This window comes from Humulus lupulus, chromosome 7 (assembly GCF_963169125.1).
Source record: "Humulus lupulus chromosome 7, drHumLupu1.1, whole genome shotgun sequence".
In the NCBI taxonomy this organism is placed as follows: Eukaryota; Viridiplantae; Streptophyta; class Magnoliopsida; order Rosales; family Cannabaceae; genus Humulus; species Humulus lupulus.
Window position 1 is genome coordinate 4,517,885 of NC_084799.1, and position 13,733 is coordinate 4,531,617.

The following is a 13,733-nucleotide window of genomic DNA, read 5'->3' on the forward strand; positions in this document are numbered from 1 at the left end:
AACAAAGGTCTGAGCACAGAATAGAAGGAGGTTGAAATACTTACGAATCCGTCTGAACGAGTAGTATCATGATGGAGCTAGGCCATCTGTCCAGAAGAAGGCCTTTTTGAAGTCAGGAAGATGATTGGGAAGATCCTCAAACATCTTTTTCTCCTTGGGGTAGCTCGAAAGGTAATATAAGCCATCTCCTCCCCGAGCTTGGGAAGGATTGCTTTTCAAATAGAAGAGGTATAGGATCTCCTCTGGTGACGGTCCTTCCCACTTTAGCTCGTGGTATAGCGACCTTAGGGCAGGCAGAACCCCGTAAGAATTGGTGTTGAGTTGGAAAGAGGCCAACCCAAAAAAGTCTATGAAGTCTTTGAAGAAAGACTTCAAAGGCAGTACCACTTCTGCCTTCATATGCTCCTGGCTCCAAGCCGTGTACCTTAGCTTGTTGTCAGGATTTCCATCTCCTGGAGCGCGATAGCTTTGCTCGTGGGAGGTCAGGGCTCGACACCTTAATGAGCCTGATAGTCCTATGCCATGAAAGGCCAGCATATCTGCTATTTGGCCTAACGACGTGAACGAGCTCCAATAATGCTCAGCCTCGAAAAATTCCCTCCTCGGCTGGGAGGTAGAAGGCTCCCCCATCAGTGAAAATTGCAGGTCACTTGGGTTAAAGGCAACTGTCACTCTAAGTTTGGGGTCGAGAGGAATCGGTCTGGGCTCGGTGTCAAGGTCTGGATGAAGGGCGACCCTTAGTTTCTTTCTTTTTCCTTCCTCGATCTCCTCTATCTGACGTCGAAAGTGATCTCGAGTGTCCTCTTGCTCACACCTCAGCTCGTGTTCGTGGATCAGACGCTGGTTCCAGGCAAGTAACGACTCTGGGCTCGATGGTTTTGGCGAGTACGAGACGGCAAACAACGACCCCCACTGTCTTTCTAGATTCTGTGACATCTAGCAAGAAAGAAAAAATGGTGAGGGCCATGCAAGCAAGGAATCAAGAATAACGAGCTTGGTGGATCAAACACAAAAATGCATGGGTACGAAATGAGTTCGATCCTGAGGACCTGATTAGTGTCACGACGTGTATTTCACGAAAAAGGGAAGGAAGTGGATTTGATTTTTGAAAATCCCGAAATATCAGGGAAAAAGGAGGCGGTTATTCAAAAATGGTATTTTTGAGTATTGTGCATTCCTTAAAACCAAGATTTTGTACCCAATATCTTGGTGTGCAAGATACGTCTTCCAAAATTTGAAAACCCAGAAAAAAGAGACCATGTTTGGGTCTTTCTACATATAAATGGGTTTAGAACTAGTAATGGGAGAACCTAAACCTAATATCTATCGATCAAAGCGTCCTAGTGCATCAAAGTAAAAGATGAACCAGTGCATTCCCAGAAACTAAAGAACAGCAAAGCCAAAAACTGATGTAAAGAAAAAAAAAAAAGAGAAGTACAAAGCCAAGATCAGATACTTACGCAATGAAGATGGCGATTACAGAGAAATAGTTGATTGAAGAAGAGGTTGCAGGTATAGTCTCACGGTCTCCAACAGGCTGATGGTCCTTTGCTTCTTTGGCTGGGAAAACATGCAAAAGCAAAAGCTTTCTGGGCTTGCCTTTGGTTTTTTCTCTTCTTTTTTCTCTAATAAACGTAAAAGTAAGAGGAGGAAGATCACAGGAGTCTTATATATAGACTATCAGAAGTGGTAAAAAAGGGATTAATCTGAGCCATTGGCCAGGATCCTTATCAAATCCGACAACCAGGGATAAATGACAAGATGGTGCCGAAAAGGTGGCAGGTGAACGATCGCGGGCAGATTTCCAAGGTACTCGAGTACCTTGAATGAGCAATACCCAACTGACGCGTGTCCATACTCGAGTATGTGTGACGGTGCAGTTCCCGAAGAAAGTAGTTCAAAAGTTTCCTTCTCATAGGATTCGAACAAATACTTTTGAGGGGGCAAAATGTTACACCCAGATTTCGAGCCTTGAGAGTTGTGACCTCGAAAGCTGAATTCGTCAGGTGTGAGCTCGAAATAGCTAGAATACATGTTTGCAACCTAGGCACCGAATCTTCAAAGTTGGTGGCAACCTCGAAGATGGGTAACCTCGAAGTCCTTATAAGCTCGAAAGACAGACATCGGAAGGCGTCCATTTTTGGGTGACCTCGGATCAAGAGGTCCGAGCTTGACATGAGTGTGAGCTCGAAACAAGGTGGTCTCGGTGATATTTACCCACTACGAGTTGGTCTTGGGGAAAATAATATAACTCGTAAGTTACTCAGAGACATAGACTGGCATGATGCTGATTGCTGATCTCAAACAACTTAATAGGTCACTTGAAGAGATGCATTCTACATTTATTGTTGTAACTTCCCTACAATAAATGGATATTTATTAGTCGGTTATACGCCCCCTGGTCTTCATGGGACGTTTCCTGGTATATAGGAGATACAAGCTTTATAACAATTAAATTTATTAATATACAGAATAACTTCCCGAAACATGTGGGATAGTATTATGAGATTTCCTCTATAAATATAGAGGTCATGTACCATTGGAAGGGATCGAAATTTTGTAATCTTGAGAGAACCTCTGGAGAATTCATTCTTGAGGAATTTCCAGAGATTTCCTAAGTCTTAATAAAAAGGACTCGTGGACTAGGCAGAGTTAACTACTGAACCACGTAAAAAACTCTCTTTGTTTTATTGTGTTATTCTTGCCATAATTATTTACTGTTTACGTACTCTATTTTAAGTTGACGAAAAGCGGCATCAACAATAATAAAATCATATGTTTTATAACATAAATAAAATTTAATTAAACTTAAACTCACTTATTAGAATAATATCATATTAAACATATAATATAATATACTGTAAATTAGCAACAATTTTTTTTAAAAAAATACTAGCAAGAAACTTAAATTTAAAATCCACGTATAATATTTAATATTACATTAAACATATAATATATAATCTTTTGTTGTCACTTCTAAATTCAAAAACTAGAACAAACATAAACTTAAACAGAACAAACATAAACAAAATAAATAAATTATTTAATTAAAATAGGATATTTATTTCAAATTTTATATGACGTTAATATAAATAATTAATAATTTTTTTTAAATAAAACTAAGCAAACGTGCATATTGTACGTTGTTTGTATATAATATTTATATATATATATATATAAATGAAAGAATGAGTTATTTCAAGTATAATAAAAATGTTGTTAAAATAAATATGAGGTCATAATGTAATTAATATAATAATGACATTTTTTTAATAATATAAAAATGATATAATAATGTAAATAATAGAATAGAATGGTTTTTCCACCCAATTTTGAGTGTAATAATAATTCCATCAAAATGTGTAATGATAATACTATTGGAAATTTTTTTCCTATTTAAATTTACCAACCATACAATGAAATGAAATAAAAAGACATTTCATTTCATTTCATTCATTTCCCTCACATCAAACAGTACCTAAGTTGTCAATTAGCCATTCTTAAATTAAATAACGTTGTTGACTAGTAATAGACCATAGTAACATAATGTGGCCTTGTGGATTTGTCTTCTCGGCTTGGAGAACATGCAAGAAGTGGGCAAGGAGGTTTCTGGTTTTTTCTTTCCTTTTTTCTCTCTGATGAACGTGAAAATAAAAGAGGAAGAAGACAACTGGGGGCTTATTTATAAGCCCATGGGAATACAAAGGGTTGGATTAATCAGGGCCATTGGCTAGATTCCGTATCAGATCAAGTGGCTAGGAACCCGTGAGGAGATAGTACCCGAAAGGATGGCAGGCGGATAGACGTGGACAACTTTCCAAGGTACTTGTTGACGCCGTTTTTCATCAACAGTGAAAGAAGAGCACGTAAACAATAATTAGTAATGGCCAATAAAAACATGATAATACAAACACGATTTTTTATGTGGTTCAGTAGTTAAATCTGCCTAGTCCACGAGTCTTTCTTATTAAGACTTAAGAATATCTCTGGAAATCCTTCAAGAATGAATTCTCCAGAGTTTTCCTTAGGCTCACAAAAGTTCGGTCCTCTACAATAGTGCATGACCTCTCTATTTATAGAGAAGATTCCAGAATACTATCCCACATATTTCGGGTAGTTACTCTATATTTGCAAATAGATTAAATGGCATTAAATGCCTGCAATCCGATGTAAAAGGAAACGTCCCCTGAAGACCAGGGGACGTATAACTAATCAAATAATATCCCCTGATTGTAGGGGATTTTCAGCAATAAATGTAGACCGCGTCTCTTTATAGATGACTCGTTAGGATATTCCAAGTTATTATCCCATATTATCAAGGTCATACTCTCCCAGGTTTCTTACTGGCTTTCGAGCCATAACACATCCCGAAGTCACATTGCTTCGAGCTCGTACGCGCATCAGGCTCGGATCCCCTGATCCGAGGTCATCCTCGAGAACAAATGTACCTCGATGTCTACCTTTCGAGCTTGTGAGGATTTCGAGGCTAGCATCTTCGAAGTCGTCTCGGCTTCGCCAGTTCGATGTTCATATTTCGAATCATATTCCAGACCTTACGAGTTCATCCATTATGAACCCAGATTTCGAGGTCACAGTTTTCACGGCTCGAAATCTGGGTATAACAGTACTCAAGTACATTGAATGAGCAATACCCAGGTGACGTGTGTCCATACTCGAGTGTGTTTGATGGAATGGTTCCCGAAGGAAGTAGTTCAAGAGTTTCCTAATTCAAAAGTTGGACTCGTCAAGTGTGTGTGTGTCCTAATTCAGAGATAGGCAAATTTAAGAATCTTCAATGACTCACCCTCTCTGAACGGGTCTAAGATATCTAATTATGCTGTTTTATGATTTCTAACTGTAATAAATATTTGAGTGTAAATATTATTAAAATTATTTAATTTTGACATATTTTTTTCTAACTTAAAATATTAATTTTAATTGTAATTACAAAAAATAGTGAAAATTCTAAATGTTAATTAATGATTTATTAAATTAAATTTTATTCTTTTACTTTATTGAATAATTTAATTAATTTTCACACAATTTCTAGGATTTGGTTAAAAGTTATTTAATTACTTTATGATTCTTTTTACTAAACCTATTAAAATTTTTATTCAGTGCTTTTATTAATATTCACAAAATCTCTAAATTTTATAATTCTATGTAAAATTCGGCAGCATAACGACTGTATTGTCATCTATCTCAAAATTTAAAAACTTGCAAATAACACATAAAAAATATCCAGTCCCAGATCATGCAATACAAATACATTTTAAACGACTATATAATTTATAATTATTAGTCTAAATTTTATTAATTATTCAATTTTCTAATCAAAATATCAAAATTCTACTAAAAATTAACAACAACAAATCATCAATATTTATAAAATCTGATTTTTTACTACTAACATAACCAAAAAAAAATTAAAATTAACAACAACAACATACTAACATTTGCACCAAAAATTCCAAATTAACACTCAAATATTTAATATGTTTACTAATATGTTTAATAGACATAATTTTCACCAAAACAACATAGAATCTATTTTAATAAAAAAATACTAATTAATCATCTAACAATTTTCTAATTCCTAATCTCATTTTTACTAATAAATATTTTTAAAACCTAAAAATAAATACTTTCTCCCTAATATAATTTCAGATTTTTATTAGAACTAATATTAATTTATTTATATAAAAATACATAAATTATTCAAAAATTAAAAAAAAAACAGAAAAATTAAAAATAACTTACCAACACCTTCAATTCCTTGCAATCTTTCTCTGTAGTTCAACAAAAACCGCACGCACACCTTCAAACAAAAATTACAAAAATACATTATCATTTCATAAATATATATAAAAATGAAGAAATAAACCTTACCTTTAACAAATAGAGAGAACCCCCTTCACTTTTGGAGATTTTTGGACTTAAAATTGAAATTTTTAGGAAGAAAATGGGGGATTTCGGCGGAGAAAGGCGGAGGGAATCGTCTGAACCAGAGGGAAAGAAAGGAAGAAGAAGGGGGTTCGCACAGCTGGGTATATTTATAAACCCTATAATTCTCGGTATAGGAACTTACCCTATTTCAGAACTGCGAAAAGGTCCCGCGCATCTGAAATGTCTATACCGAAAACATGTTCTCAGTATAGTGTTCTCGGTATAACACCACCTTTTGGTATGTTTGTAAACACTTAAACTTAAATAAAATAAAATAAATAATTAAAAAAATTAAAATAAGATATTTTTGAGATATTTTACATTGATAATTATTTAAAAATAATATATAATTAAACAAATTCAAATATGTTATTTTTCAGATATTTTATAATGATAATTATTTTAAAATAATAAATAATTAAACAAATTAAAATATAATATTTTACAATAATAATTATTTAAAAATAATAAAATCATATGTTTTATAACATAAATAACATTTATTAAACTTAAACTCACTTATTAGAATAATATCATATTAAACATATAATATAATATACTGTAAATTAGCAACAATTTAAAAAAAAACTAGCAAGAAACTTAAATTTAAAATCCACGTATAATACTTAATATTATATTAAATATATAATATATAATATTTTATTGTCACTTCCAAATTAAAAAACTAGAACAAACATAAACTTAAGCATAACAAGCATAAACAAAATAAATAAATTATTTAATTAAAATAGGATATTTATTTCAAAATTTATATGACGTTAATATAAATAATTAATAATTTTTTTAAATAAAACTAAGCAAACGTGCATATTGTACGTTGTTTGTATATAATATTTATATAAATATAAATGAAAGAATGAGTTATTTCAAGTATAATAAAAATGTTGTTAAAATAAATATGAGGTCATAATGTAATTAATATAATAATCACATTTTTTTAATAATATAAAAATGATATAATAATGTAAATAATAGAATAAAATGGTTTTCCACCCAATTTTGAGTGTAATAATAATTCCATCAAAATGTGTAATGATAATTCTATTGGAATTTTTTTTCCACTTTAGATTTACCAACCATACAATGAAATGAAATAAAAAGACATTTCATTTCATTTCATTCATTTCCCTCACATCAAACACTACCTAAGTTGTCAATTAGCCATTCTTAAATTAAATAACGTTGTTGACTAGTAATAGACCATAGAAACATAATGTGGCCTTCATTTTATTCACCCATTTTTTCTATCCACTAAAATTAGAAAACGACGGAGAAAAAATCATTAATATGAATATGATGTTCTTCCAATAAAAATTAGGCCTTCAAATAATCAGTTGACGACTTCAATAATATAAAGACAAATACCATTGACTCCAAAGTCTTTTCTCGAAAAAAAAAAAATCATCTCTCATGCAATAATAGTACACTTAAGTTTCCAGTCTTTTCTTCTTCTTCTTCTTGTACATACCAAACGCAGCTTTTGCTCAAACCAACAACAATGGCAACAACATCACAGTCGGCACAACACTCTCTTCAACAGACAACTCATCGCCATGGACTTCTTCCTCAGGCGACTTCGTTTTCGGCTTTCGCAAACTAGAAAACAAAAACGATCTCTTCTATCTCTCCATATGCTATGCAACAAATGGTAGTTTAGAAGTTTCCCTTGCTCTTTCCATTTTATATTTTTAATATTGCTTTTGGGAAAAGGAAAACAAAAGTCATGAGCAGTAGTGATTTATTACTTATAACACGCTTTCACTTATTCACCCCACTTCTTCCTACCAACTTGGCATTCATTATTATTTAAAGATAATAGAGAACCATGGCAATTAAAATATGCCGTGAACCAGATGGTTTTGTGTAACAAAAGATTAAAAGTCCCTACTGTGTAGGTCAGAAAATGATGACGTCATACACGAGTAGGAGCTTAGGGGCAAATGTTGTACCCTAATTTTAGCTCGAGCCATTCACTTAGTTCGGGTACAACTTGCAAATAAATATACGGAGAAATAACCAAATAAATGATATCTGCGTATTATCGACATAAGTAACTCCAGTTTCACATGTGGGCACATACTTGGTGTTAGGCATCCAGGGTTTAACCGGAGCTACAGACATGAAAGTTGTGAAGTGTGAGCTCATAATATTCAAACGGCGTTCGAAATACGAGCTTAGAGGAGATGTTCAACTCGTGCTAACTCAAATGTATTGCATACTCAAGGATCCCTGGAGACTCGGAATCCTATTATATGGTAATTTATGACCAGGCCATATTTAATGTCCCAAATATTAGGAGAACATTTACTATATGATCAAATCATACCGATATCCCATTATAAATGAGAAATATACGTATTAAATGTTATAAATATGTATATGCGTGATTTACTCACGTGGTTACCCAAATCTATTTATAAAATTTCTCTATAAATACTGAGAATATTGGACATGAAAAGGGATAGATTATTCTGTAATAGTAAAACTCTGCCAAAATATAGAGTGAAACAACAATAATAAAGATTTGTGCTCTTGTGAATTCATTTCATTTTTCATAACGGTTTATAACTAAGCACTAATCTAGCTTACTATTTCTTAATACACTATTGACGAAAAATCGCGTCAACACATATCATATGTAAAAGTTAAATAACTTTTCGTAATAAGAGAATAGTAGAAATTTTTTTAAAAGAAATAAGAGAGTAAAATGGAAAGAAATTATTTATAAAAATTAAAAAATAAATAAATAAGGGGGCACCATGCTTCCACTTGGCCATGCATATTGGGTAGGCTGGTTGGTCATGGCTATTAAAAGCCTCCTCAAAATATAGTACTAATTGATAACTAATAATCAGCTCTTATTTTTTTAAAAATATTATTTATTATGAATACGCAATTTGCTCTTGTATTCTTAATAAGCAATCGGTCTTTGTACTATAAAAAATATGTCAAAAATGAAAATATATTTATAGTCAAAATACTGATACACATGCCGTCCATTCACAAAATCTACAGTGTGAGAATACTATTTTTTAATAGAGCTATTTTATTTTTCTTTTTAAATTAAGAGAATTATTAAGGGGCACAAGTGATGCCCAACCCCACAAAGAGATGACATAGACTCTAATATTGGTGAAATCCAATATTAGATCCTACACATTTGAATTAATTTTAAAGTTATTATAGGATATTGCTAGCCGACACCATAAATAAATGTACCCTTTAGTGACAATTTTTTAGTCACAACATATTTTTGTTTTGTGTGACTTAATATCACTTTTAGTCATAACACAAATCTATCCGTGACTAAAAAGTCATATTTAATTACAAGTTGTCACTTATAGTCACAACCTATTATTTATTGTGATAAAATTTATTGTGACTAAAAATACATTGAGTAAAAAAAAATTGTGATTTTGTAACTACTTTTGAGTGATGACACAAGTAAGATGATTTTATATTTTTAGTTTTGCTTTTTGAAAAGAAAAACAAAAGTCATGAGCAGTAGTGATTTATTACTTAAAACACGCTTTGACTTATTCAGCCCGCTTCTTCGTACCAACTTGGCATTGTTAAATGCTCGTGGCCTCCACATTGAGTGTGAAAGCACAAAAAAAAATGAAGAGAATTACAATTCACTTGAAGAGAGTTGGATATATTAATTATTATTTAAACAAAATAGAGAACCATGGCAATTAAATATGCCGTGAACCAGACTGTTTTGTTTATTAAACATATATTTCCTAGTCAACAGTCAACCGTGATTGTGGAGAGTTACTATATAAGTGAGCTTCTATCATCTTTACCATGCAAGTCACTACACACCAATAAGTTGTAGATCTAAAGAAGCTAAGAGTTGCTGGAAATGAGAGACCAAGGACAGCCGAGGCATTGGCCTCGACTAGTTTTTGCTATGGCAATTTGCTTCATAGCCACAAGTGTTGTCGCCGATTACAACAATTCACCGCCACCTCCTTATCTGCGTAACTCTGGTACAGCTCCACCAATGACAGTACACCCATACAAGTCTCCACCATCACCTTCCCCATCACTACCACCTCCAGACATTTATGAATCTGTTACAGCTCCACCAATGACAGTACATCCTCAGGCGTATGAATCTGTTACAGCTCCACACATTTATAAATCTGCTACAGCTCCACCAATGACAGTACATCCTCCTTAAAAGGTATTATTATAGATCACCACCACCGCCTTCTCGCAAGCTATACGTCTACAGTTCACTTCCACCTCCTAAATATTACTGAGTTCACTATGGTTATAATTTCAAACTGAGAACTTTAATAACTATGCTTTCCTTTATGCATTTTCGAGTTTGAAGAAATTTTCATCGTTTGTAATTGCGTATCTATTATCTAATAGTGTGAGTGTTCCTTTGAGAGAAGCATGGCTGGTTGTATTATTTCTTTTTATGGAATGAAACCAATAATAATAATTTGATCTTATTATTATGAGCCCTTGTCTCTGTCGTTGTAGTTTCTTTGTACTACTGATCACAAAATATATACGGAGGACACTGATAATAATTAAATATGTTGTCACTTGATTACGTACGCGATGACCTCTATACTAAACAAGTCCACATACTCCAAAAATGAATAATGAAATTGATTACTCTTAAAAAACCAAAACTAGCTAAATGATTAAATCAAGGGTTAAATGGGTAACTTTCGGAGCTTGTTACATGTAACCCGAACATACGCCAACTGCAGTACCCCACGTGTCCAAACTCGAGTAGCGGGCAGGCATGGTTTTGTGTAACAGAAGATTAAAAGCCCCTACTGTGTAGGTCAGAAAATGATGACGTCATACACGAGTAGGAGCTTGGGGGAAAATGTTGTACCCTAATTTTAGCTCGAGTCATTCACTCAGTTCGGGTACAACTTGCAAATAAATATACGAAGAAATAACCAAACGAATGATATCTGCTTATTATCCAAATAAGTAACTCCAGCTTCACATGGGCACGTGTGGTGTTAGGCGTCCTAGGTTTAACCCGAACTACAGACACGAAAGTTGTGAAGTGTGAGCTCATAATATTCAAACGATGTTCGAAATAAGAGCTTGGAGGAGATGTTCGGCTCGTGCTAACTCGAATGTATTGCATACTCAAGGATCCTTGGAGACTCAGAATCCCATTATAAGGTTATTTATGACCAGACTATCATATTTAATTTCCCAGATATTAGGAGAACATTTACTGTATGATCAAATCATATCCCATTATAAATGAGAAATATACGTATTAAATGTAATAAATATGTAAATGCGTGATTGACTCACGCGATTACCCAAACCTGTCCATGGAATTTCTCTATAAATACTGAGAATATTGGACAGGAAAAGGGACGGATTATATGTAATACTAAAACTCTGCCAAAATATAGAGTGAAACAACAATAATATAGACTCGTGGACTAGGTGGATTTTAACCACTGAACCAAGTAAAATATTTGTGCTCTTATGAATTCATTTTATTTTTCATTACGGTTTATAACTAAGCACTAATCTACTTTACTATTTCTTAATACACTGTTGACGAAAAATCGCGTCAACACATATCATATGTAAAAGTTAAATAACTTTTCTTAATGGGAGAATAGTAGTAAGAAAATTTAAAGAAAGAGAGTAAAATGGAAAGAAATTTTTTATAAAAATTAAAAAAAAAATAAAATTAGGGGGCACCATGCTTCTACTTGGCCATGCATATTGGGTAGGTTGGTTGGTCATGGCTATTAAAAGCCTCCTCAAAATATAGTACTAATTGATAACTAATAATCAGCTCTTATTTTTAAAAAAATATATTATTTATTATGAACACGCAATCTACTCTTGTATTCTGAATAAGCAATCGGTCCTTGTACTTTAAAAAATATGTCAAAAATGAAAATATTTATATAGTTAAATATTGATACACATGCTGTCCATTCACAAAATCTACAGTGTGAGAATACTATTTTTGAATAGAGCTATTTTATTTTTCTTTTTAAATTAAGAGAATTACTAAGGGGCACAAATGATGCCCAACACCACAAGGAGATGACATAGACTCTAATATTGGTGAAATCCAATATTAGATCCTACACATTTGAATTAATTTTAAAGTTATTATAGGATATTGCTAGCCAACACTATAAATAAATGTACCCTTTAGTGATAATTTTTTAGTCACAACATATATTTTGTGTGACTAAATATCACTTTTAGTCATAACAAAAAATTATCAGTGCCTAAAAAGTCATACTTAATCACACGTTGTCACTTATGTAGTTTTAGTCATAACCTATTATTTTTAGTGATAAAGTTTGTTGTGACTAAAAATACATTTAGTGACAACAAATTGTGACTTTTGTAACTAATACTTTTAGTCATAGACTTTTTAGTGATGACACAAGTAAGATAATTTTTCTTTAGTCACAAATTTTTTACTTGTTGTCACAAAATTTATTGTGACTAAAATTAAGATTTTTTGTAGTTAATTATAAGGTGCAACTTCTTTAGCACCTTAAGGTGGTGTTTGGTTGCAAAACAAAAATGGAATGGTAATGGTAATTGTAATGATAATAGGAATGGAATTTTAATTCTTTTGTTTGGTTGAGACTTTGGAATCAATAACAGAATAATGATTATTATGTTTGGTATAGTATGGAATGTAATAAAATTTATATTATTTTGACCAAAATATATTTATTTTCATAAATAATTTTTAATAAAATTATTATTATTTTTTAATATTAGTTTTTATTAAAAACTAATGCCTCACAAAATTGTAGTTGGTATTGGAGGAAGACTGTTGAAGTCAAGAATGCTATTAAGGAAAAAATGGAGATGGAGGAGTTTAGGAACATGAAAGTTAATATTTCTGGTTTCTGTGGGAAGTTATGGCCGAATCCATCACAAAAAGTTTGGCATGCCTTCACTTGGAACAGGTATAGCTTTCCTAAACACAAATTTATCACTTGGTTAGCTTGTCAAGATAATTTGTTAACAAAGGATAGATTGATTCGGTTTGGCATTACTACTGAAAGTAATTGCCTCCTTTGTGAGCAGGCTGCTGAATCTCATCAGCATATTTTCTTTGATTGTTTCTATAGCAAAGAAATTGTTACAAGTATCCTTTCTTGGGTGGAGATGAAGGTGACTCAAAGAACCTTAGAAGCTTGTTTGAAGAGCATTAAGAGAAGGAAATTGTCAAAATTCAAGAGAGAATTCCTTGTGGCTGTTCTGAACGCTGTTGTTTATTGCATTTGGGAAGCAAGGAATGTTAGTTTGTGGGAGCAAAAAGTCTATACTGTAAATAATATAGTCAAAAAGATTAAATATGATGTTTGTAATAGGTTTTCTCATTTTAAAAGAGAGAGAACAAGTAAAGTAGATAGAGATTGGTATGAGGCTTTGAGCTCTAGTTATGGAGCTTTTTGATTGCTGTTGTATAGAGTTGTAAAGAGGTTGTTGGGCAATAAAAGTTCTACTCATTTCTCAAAAAAAAAAAATATTAGTTTTTATTATATACCAAATTCTCATGTTTATTCTACATCATATTTTTTTTTATTAAATTATCCAAATAAAACAAAAATATTTTGTAGAAAAAAGTATTGTTGACGCCGTTTTTTGTCAACTTAAAATGTAGAGCGCGTAAACAGAAAAAACTATGGCAATAATAACACAGTAAAACAATGAGTTTTTTACGTGGTTCAGCAGTTAACTCTGCCTAGTCCATGAGTCCTTTTTATTAAGACTTAGGA

At 32.5% G+C, this 13,733-nt stretch overlaps 1 protein-coding gene across 1 annotated transcript; it reads left to right on the top strand.

Moving 5' to 3' along the window:
- Window positions 1–12,522: 12,522 nt before the first annotated feature.
- Window positions 12,523–13,410, top strand: LOC133789739 (uncharacterized). The gene is made up of 2 exons (XM_062227498.1): window positions 12,523–12,530; window positions 12,762–13,410. Exons 1-2 carry the CDS (start codon window positions 12,523–12,525, stop codon window positions 13,408–13,410), a joined length of 657 nt encoding a protein of 218 aa, XP_062083482.1.
- Window positions 13,411–13,733: the final 323 nt, after the last annotated feature.